This window comes from Pseudochaenichthys georgianus, unplaced genomic scaffold (assembly GCF_902827115.2).
Source record: "Pseudochaenichthys georgianus unplaced genomic scaffold, fPseGeo1.2 scaffold_554_arrow_ctg1, whole genome shotgun sequence".
Taxonomy (NCBI): Eukaryota; Metazoa; Chordata; class Actinopteri; order Perciformes; family Channichthyidae; genus Pseudochaenichthys; species Pseudochaenichthys georgianus.
In genome coordinates this window covers 127307-136500 of record NW_027263115.1, presented here as the reverse complement: position 1 = coordinate 136500, position 9194 = coordinate 127307, and the positions used below count along the sequence as shown (strand labels likewise).

The 9194-nt window shown below is 42.0% G+C and overlaps 1 protein-coding gene across 1 annotated transcript in view; it reads left to right on the top strand.

Moving 5' to 3' along the window:
• The window catches only part of LOC117443212 (SERTA domain-containing protein 2-like), a 10993-nt gene extending 3466 nt beyond the window's left edge, over nt 1-7527 (top strand). Inside the window, exon 2 of the mRNA XM_034079169.2 lies at nt 2281-7527. Within this exon, the coding sequence (XP_033935060.1) occupies nt 2285-3289 (1005 nt within the window). The 5' untranslated portion in view covers nt 2281-2284 and the 3' untranslated portion in view covers nt 3290-7527. The remainder of the gene's footprint in view (nt 1-2280) is intronic.
• The last annotated feature ends 1667 nt before the right edge of the window (nt 7528-9194 follow it).

Here is a 9194-nt window from a genome sequence, read left to right as displayed (position 1 = left end):
CACACCTGACTTGTCAGATCTTCATGACAAAGACACAAATGCAGAGTTTCTGAAACTATTTTGGGATTCTCCCTTCATCAGACAGACAGCTGCCAGAGGGGGAGAATGGGGGAGGAGAGAGAGAGAGGGGGGGGGTGTAACATTTTTGAACCTCTGTCAGTCACAAGAGTCAGTCTTGATTTGAAAGGATGCTCGATCACAGTTCAGTTTCATTAAGAACATTACAGACAGACAGGGGGGAGGAAAACATCTCTCTCTCTCTCTGCCTCACTCTCTCTCTGTCTCGCCCAACACCCCCTCACCTCGTCCTCTGGGTGTCGGAGCAGATGGCCTCTGAGGGGCCCCACAAGGGTCTAAAGCAGAGAGGAGGCGGGCGAGCACATGAATAATCATATATAAGAAGTGTGTGTGTGTGTGTGTGTGTGTGTGTGTGTGTGTGTGTGTGTGTGTGTGTGTGTGTGTGTGTGTGTGTGTGTGTGGTGTGTGTGTGTGTGTGTGTGTGTGTGTGTGTGTGTGTGTGTGTGTGTGTGTGTGTGTGTGTGTGTGTGTGTGTGTGTGTGTGTGTGTGTGCTGCCTCTTTCAATCTCTCTCAGCACTTTCAGACCCCTGTTGGCCGAGAAATAGCGAGGTCACCGGTTCAAATCCCCCCCACAGCTGTTTCATCTGCACTCAAACAGAGTGAATAAGTACACACTACCAAGTACTCAAGTACACATCCGATGTTCCTTTATTAGCATATAATGTATGTGAGACCTTTGGGGGGGTTTCCCCTCACTTCAAACCGTCCCCTTTAAGTCCCTCTACAGTCAGTTTCTAAATGTGATACAACTATGTTATATTCTTAGTGCATAACATCCAGAGGTGTGTCATAGTGAGGAAGGTGTGTCGTTGTTCACACTTTGTTACGACCCTTAACATTCATGTGAAGGTCATGACATTTCAGAGGCTGATTTCACATAAGCTCCACATTTTGAGTCACTCAATTGAGAGTGTGTGTGTGTGTGTGTGTGTGTGTGTGTGTGTGTGTGTGTGTGTGTGTGTGTGTGTGTGTGTGTGTGTGTGTGTGTGTGTGTTTCAGTACGGAAGTGGCCTGTTTCCTGTGTTTTGTTGTTCAGGGAGTCAGAAGGTGTCAGACTGACTCCCACCCAGTCAGCTGACTGAGGGTCACATGGGAGCAGGTCAGCTGACTGCTCACACACACACACACACACTTTTCTCATCATCCAGATTTGATTTCTCCAAAGTTTCAAAGCCCAAGAAAAACCCTTAACATGAACTGTTTGCCTCAAAACACTCAAAACTACTATTTATGCTTTCCAAAGTATTCAATACCCTTTTTAAAACGTGTTCATGTTGCGTAAAGTCAATGCTTTGCTGTGAACAAAGAAGGCTTTCACGATACTGGAGGTAATGATCGGTTTGAAATATGACTATCATTGAAAATAAAATGAAATGGACACAATGTGATTATTTTGATATTAATGTTTCTGGACCGAACAAGGATTTGTTTAAATAGTCTGTGGAATACTTTTGCAGCCAGCACTTTGAAGCACTCTGATGAACCACAATATTTCATTCGAATTGTTTTGCATATTTAGCTTTTACTAAATATTGTGCTTCCTGCAACTTGAATATTGCAACTTTCCATATTAAGATTTTGCTCGAATATGGTCAATTGTGCATCCCGAGTATATCATATGTCTTTACTCTCTCAGAATCAGAATACCTGTGTTAGTCCCACAGAGGGGAAATGTATTACAGCAGCAAAGAGCCAAAGACAGCTTAATGTTACCTCAGAAGCATACTTACTTTTAATTAAAGATAAAAAAAATTAAAAAAATGTTTTTATTATTATTATTCACTGTAATTCTTTGCAGTGCAGCTTTCTTATTTCCTCTCTCTGATCTCTTTCGGTCTCCTCTCCTCAGATCCATGTTGGGTTCATTCTAATAATTATTTTCTTTTACTAAATATTGTGCTTCATGCCACTTGAATATTGAGATTTCATAAAATACGGTCAATTGTGCTTCCCGAGTATATCATATTTATTTTCAATATCTGTTGTTGCCACATTTCAGTTTCTTCGTCCGTGAATCTTTGATACTCTGCAGCTGCCTTTCATGTATGATGTTGGCGCAGTGGGCTAGAGCGTTGATCACCAGATCAAGGGGCGTTGTGGAACTCTAGTTCGAAACCAGCCTCGGCCGCCGCTGTTTAATCGCTGTAATGAATTATTACTATTATTCTTGTGGCCTCTCTGATCTCCGTCTCTCTCCTCAGATCCATGTTGGGTAACGGGGTGAAGCGTAAACTTGACGATGATGAGGACGTCCTGGAGGAAGAGCGGCGCCCCCCCTCCGGAGGCGTTGTGTTCCAGACCTCCTCCACCCGGCAGACTCTCCTCAACATGTCTCTGATGAAGCTGTACGGCCCGCGGCCCGCCGACCTCCGCCTGCAGCGCCGCGTGCTCATCAACAACGTCATCCAGCGCATCCACAGAGACTTCAGGCAGGAGGGGGGGGGCGTCGGGGCGCTCTTCTTCTCCTCTTCATCGACTGTGAGCGAGGACGAGAGCTTCCATCAGCCTCCATCTTCCTCCTCCTCCTCTTCCTCCTTCAGCATCCTCTCCTCCTCGATGTCCGGACTGCTGACGGACTCCTGCCTCACCCCCGCCTCGCTGCTGGAGGAGGATCTTCCCATGTTCTTCACTCTGCCTCCCTCCTCTTCCTCCTCCTCCTCTTCCTCCTCCCAGCACCTGCTCCTCTCCCCCAGGACGCCACCATCGCCCTCTCCGTCCCCCAAAGACAGCTTCTCCTCGGCCCTGGAGGAAATCGAGGAACTCTGTCCTTCTTCCTCCTCCTCCTCCTCCTCCTCCTCCTCCTCCTCCTCCTCCTCCTCCTCCGAGTCGCCATCACCGCCTCCTGCTCAGGTTTTATTTGACGTTATCATGAAGGAGGAAGAGGTGGAGAGTAAACCTCCTCCTCTTCCTCCTGCTCTTCCTCCTCTTCCTCCTCTTCCTCCCCTTCTTCCTCTTCCTCCTCCTCCCTCCCAGTCCCACTCCTTCCTCACTGACTTCACCCTGGACGACGTCCTCTTCACAGACATTGACACGTCGATGTACGACCTCGGCCCCTCGGGAGCCCCTCCGTCCAAGATGGCCCCCATGGTGACGGCGGACGATCTGGTGCGTTCCATGTCGGGTTTCGGAGCGACGGGCGGTCAGAACCAGCCGTTCAAAATGGACCTGGCCGAGCTGGACCACATCATGGAGGTGCTGGTGGGCAGCTGAGCAGAACCTAGTGACGCTCTGTTCATTTTGTACAGTTTTCAAAGTAACAACGGGCTTCACTCTGGGCGTCTGCAGGATCACAGCTGCTGGATCACTCGAGCTGGATTTCACACGGAGAGAAATCCACTGCAGGTTCCAGGCAGGTGGTTGTATTAACGAAACTCAAACACAAGTTCAAAAGCAGTAAAGCACGATATAAAGGCCTGGTCAACATTTGGTTTTGAAGCTCAGTGATGTGACGCTCGTTTGTGCAGAGCTACGGGGAGAAAGAAAAAGGTCTTCCAGCTCTTTTTGGTGCTTCGACCAAAACCAACGACCTCTAATTAAAACAAGGCTGTCTTTCACAAGAGCCTTGTTTTACTTTAGCCTAAATGCTAGCACTTAGCAGCTACACACGCCACGGAGCTGCTGGTTCTCAGGGCTTTGAACGAGCTAGCTTGCTAACTGCATAACAAACATGTTAGCTAAGCTGCTATCAGGCAGAACATCCTCACAGTTATTCCTCCTCGCAAATAGAGGGCCGCAGTGACGCGTCCTAAAACCCGGAAGTGAGTTAGCATTTGACCACTTCCGGTTCCTTCGACAAAAAGCAATCTCTCCGTAGGATTTAGGACGAGAGCTGGAAATAAGGTCTGTGGTCGAGACACGTTGAAGAGACGGATCACCTTTTGTTCAGCCGGATAATCTCCACATGTCTACCCTACTTTTATAATTCTGGAATCACAAATCTAATTTATGATTTGAAGATTATAAAAGTAGGGTAGACATGTGGAGATTATCCGAAATTGCATTGGTTTTTGTGGAAGGAACCGGAAAGAGTTTACTCTCCTAAACGTTGTATATCCTGAAAGAGGACGTTTAATGAACTGGATAAAGGAACATAGCTTATAAGCTACGATAGCATCCTTCGTGCCAAGACAGCTTGCTATTTGTCAATGGTGCAAACAATAATGTCCAAATTGAGTTTCACTTGGTGTGGATTTACTGATTGTCCTGCAGATTGTGAAGCAATGATTGACCAGGCCTTTGGTGCGTGACGCAGATGAGACCAACCATGTGTATAAAAACACCCTGAGCATTGAGAACCCTGAGCTCCACACGGAGGACCCGCCGTGTGGACGACTCCCTCTCAGAGACACAAGAGCTCGGAGTTTGTCTTCCAGCTCCGATAACTCCGGCCTGAAGTCCCGTTTCCTACCGCTGTCCGAGAAATTGTAAAGATCAAAAAGAGACTTTTTTTCTACCGCCGCTGCATGTTTCCACAGATCTGAGATGAAGACAGAAATCTCAATAGCATTTATAAAAAAAAAAACAATCCAGTGCCTTTTTCTAAAACCTCGATCACGCCGTCACGTCTTGCTGTCGCTCGTCACGAAGCAATACCTGTTCTTAATTACCCACAATGCATCATGTTATACCTTTTGAAGAGGATCCCGCCTGCAGAGATACTTCGGTCCAGAACGAGTGTGAGAGCATCTCGACGTGTGTGAATGTTGAGCTATTTCTATTGCTGTTTTTCAAACGGAAACATAACGTCTGATGTTTTTATGTATTTTCCCACAAATCCAAGGAAAAAAACACATTTTATTTATTTGTGTTTTGGATTTGAAAACAGGAAACATATATAACAGCAGCAGACTGGAGTTTCTAGTTTTCATTTTCTTTAGCCGGTGTGTTGCTCATAATGACCAACTTACTTCCTGCCTACGACTTTGTGTCTGAACAGTTATCACTGCTGTTGTTGTTGTTGTTGTTGTTGTTAGTCTGTCACAGTTTCTGGTTTAAAAACACCCTTTACTTTTGGAAACACAAAGAGTAAAGCATCTTATTGGTTGAGTTCAAACCTGAGCTAAACTAGGAAGTGTAAGTTAGCTGAAAATCAAGTAACTCCATTATAAATATTATTTAAAAAGAAAGGTAATCATTTCATCTTACTTGACAAAAAGGTTTTTTCACTTAAATTCTTGACTTTAATCGAGAGGTGTCAAACTCAATTTCATCGCGGGCCACATTCGCATAAAGGTTGCACTCAAAGGGCCGGTTGTAACTATATAAATATATAATATATATATAAAATAATGTATTACATGATTGCCTCTGAATTGGATTATTATCGGAGAGGATAATAACTTAGTAATTAACTACGTCTGAAAGCAGAAGTCCAAGGCAAATAATTGCAAGTCTCTTCAGTGCATGTCACAAAACGAGATGCATTGTGGGACATGTAGTTTATGGGCAACCTGCTTCTTTAAAGTGGCGTATAATAAACGTAATATATTCTTTGCAAGCTCTTGCGGGGCCACAGCAAATGAAGTCGCGGGCCGGATTTGGCCCCCGGGCCTTGAGTTTGACACCCCAGCTTTAATCTAAGAGAATTAGCAGGAAGAAAAGGATGAATAACCATGGAGACACTTTCCCTCCTAATACGTGTATAATGTATTTTTTCATTACACTTGACAGACATTGGATGTTTTTAAGCTAACCCACACCAACAACACTCAAATCAATTATATGTGTGTGTCAGCGCTCACTTTAAACTCAACCAATGAAATTGTATCTTTCTAAAAATAAAAGAGCCACATTTCAACCTGGAGTTAATAAAACTCACATTTGGAAAAAATAGAAAGTATGTTGTTGATGGTTTGTAGCAAAGTGGTGAAGTTTCACACGCAGACGTTCCCTTTACCAGAAATAACTCTATGAATTATTTATTACCCCGCGGCTCCGTGTGTATTTATTGTATCTCTGGACACTAATATTTGGTTTGTACAGAAACATAAATATGTATTCTTTGTAAAGGATTTCTCCACCAAGGCTGCCCTCTCAGTGCAGGCTTAACTCAGAGGTCCTTTTGGGTGGAAGTCTATGAAATATTCCGTCATTTAATAAATGATCGGAGTTTTTTTCTTTAATACTATGTAATATATGATTTCAGCAATGCATACGCGCTCAATTCAACCTATGCCACTGTGTCTGTGTGTGTGTGTGTGTGTGTGTGTGTGTGTGTGTGTGTGTGTGTGTGTGTGTGTGTGTGTGTGTGTGTGTGTGTGTGTGTGTGTGTGTGTGTGAGTTGTATAAACAGTGGGCCAGTTTCAAATGTGTAAATCTGAATAGAAACTTAAAATATTAGTGTTTTTTTTATATTTCAACCGGGATTAACTTGCTGATGTGTGCCTAGATCTAAATATCTGTGGCCCAATACATTTTAAATGTTACGTTATTGCAATGCTTTAAAATCAATGTTGCTAACCATTGATATATGAAACAAATCCCCCTCGCATGTTGTGTGTTTTACACCAAAAATGGCATTATGTAAACAAACTTGCATTTAAATAACCTTTATAAATATCTGGTATTTCTGTTAGGAATCTATCTGAGCTGAAGCTGGTAAAGAGATCTAACTCAGTAAAAGTGGAAAATAACATTAAAATGTGATTGAATTGAAAGGCAGTTAAACGCAGCGTTAAAGCTGAACTGTGTCGCCCCCTGCTGGACAGATGCGGTAACAGCAGGGAGTTACACCAGTGAGTAGTACTGCATGTGTCCTTATGTGAAAAAACAACATTTAATTCAACATCCAATATGTTTTTTAAGATTCAATACCTTTTCTTTTGTATTGCTAAGATCTTCCTGGAGTTGTTCCTCCACTATTCACTGTAGTTATTTATTTGTACAGCTTCAAATCACTTTTAACACATTTCCAGTGTAAGCATCCACCTGTTGTTGATCAGTATTTAAAACTTAAGAGACAGGGATCTAAATTAGGGATATCAATTAATAAAATATGTACATTACACACTGTTTTTTATGAAGAATAAGTTAAATGGTGCTGTGTGTTTTTTAAACTCTTGTTCTTTGGTTCTAAATTTGAACATTTTTACTATAAAAATGAACAAAAGTCTGAAGAATGTGACTTCCCAAACCCATATTTTATTTAGATTTAATCATTTTAAACTGGCTCCATGTTGTTTATCCTGACTCTTCTGTCTGTTTCCATCCAGAGAATGAAAGATTGGTTGTTCTCATCAAACCAAATGTTTGTATTATGTTGTATTATGTTGTTGTTGTTGTTGTTGTTTGTAGCAGCTCTGTGGCTCTGCAGGTTTGTACTGGACATTAAAGGGAGGGATGAAGTGATTCTGTACATCGGTGCCTTCTCCTATGCAATACATCATGTTTCCTTCTGACGGCGATTATTATTATTATTATTATTATTTGAATGTGATGAGGATTCAGCTCTGGGGGGGGGGGGGGGGGGCACTTTAGTAATTTTATTTTATACATTAAATGAAAATGATCTCATCTTTGTCTTCCTGTCTTTTATTTTTAACACATTTTATCTCGATTGATTACATTTTTTTAATTTCAGAGGATATGTGAGAGGAGAGGAGAGAGGAACTGTTTGATTTAAATAAATAACTTAGGCATTTTAATTTGATTTAATAAAAACAAATTTAAATGATGTATTGGAAACAAATAAAATAAACATTTTATTGATATTACCTAATTGTAGTAATGGTATAGTAGCATTCTAAATTATTCAGTCTCTAAATGTTAAATAACTTGTACAAATAATAAATAAATTGGCTACGCTAGTTAATTACTTCCTGAATGAAAAGTGAACTTTAAACATCCATGACTTAAACACTTGATCAGGATCAAAGCCACAGAGCTGCACCTGCAAGGTGAATACAGCTGGCAACACAACAAGTGTTTGAATGCGTACATTAACAGGTTTATGATATCACTGCCCCGTCTAAAACACGATCTGACTTCAATTACATTTGTCTCGAGTGTTTCGTCAACTTAATGTGTTGCTTAAAATAATACTTCTGCATACAGTCTGTGACACTGTGAGTGCTGCACGGCCAGATACGGCTCAGCTGACTCAGATAAGGAGATGTATGATACATTATGAAGTGATGTGCCGCGGACTGTACTTAATGTACTCTGATCCGGTTACTTATGTTGTGGCCGATATTTAAGTAAGCTTTCTTAACGCTAATGTTATAATAGTCAGATTGCTCTGAAGATGGAGGTGATATTCTATTAATGTTCACGTTCACACAGTCGGTGATTTTTGCCGGCCGTCTTTCCTGCGACGGCAGTTTTTCTGTATTTCCTTTCTCCTGTAATATGACTTGATCGCTTTAAACTCCGCACACTGAGCTCTGATTGGTCAGCAGGCGGTGCTTTCACTGAGTTGATCTCTTAGCCTGCAACCTAACCTGGGGGGTATACTACGAAGCAGGATTTTCGTTTAGCAAGATAACTTCTGGGATTTCCGGTACTAAGAAGCTGGTTTACTTTTTAGCGGGCTAGATCTCCATGGTGACTTATCCTGGAACCTAGTCTGTGCTCCGAAGCAGGATATGTTCCAGCCTGGAGCACAGCAAAGAAAAAGAAGAACTCCGCACAGTTGAACTTCCAGGATAAGAGAACTGTGCGGAGTTCTTCTTCTTCTTTCTCCTACATGGGTAGGTGAAAAGGCCAAGCCGCATAATAGATTTATAGGATTGTTTAACACAAAAAAAATAGTATAAAATCAAAAGGTGGGTTTTTTGAAAAAAAAAGCTTTGTGTTATATAGGCGGGCCTTGTATTAACACATCGAAGTTGGTTTGACAAAAAAATCGTCCATCGAAGCCAGTGTTAAATAGATTTTTCGAATGTGTCGAATATCCAACGTCCAATATAAAACCAAATTTACCACGGTTGTGTCCCATTATCATTCATATCACATCATAATGTAGGCCATATCATATCTCTCCTTATCTGAGTCAGCTGAGCCGTATCTGGCCGTGCAACACTCACAGTGTCACATACTGTATGCAGAAGTATTATTTTAAGCAACACATAAGTTGACGAAACACTCGAGACAAATGTAATTGAAGTCAGATCGTGTC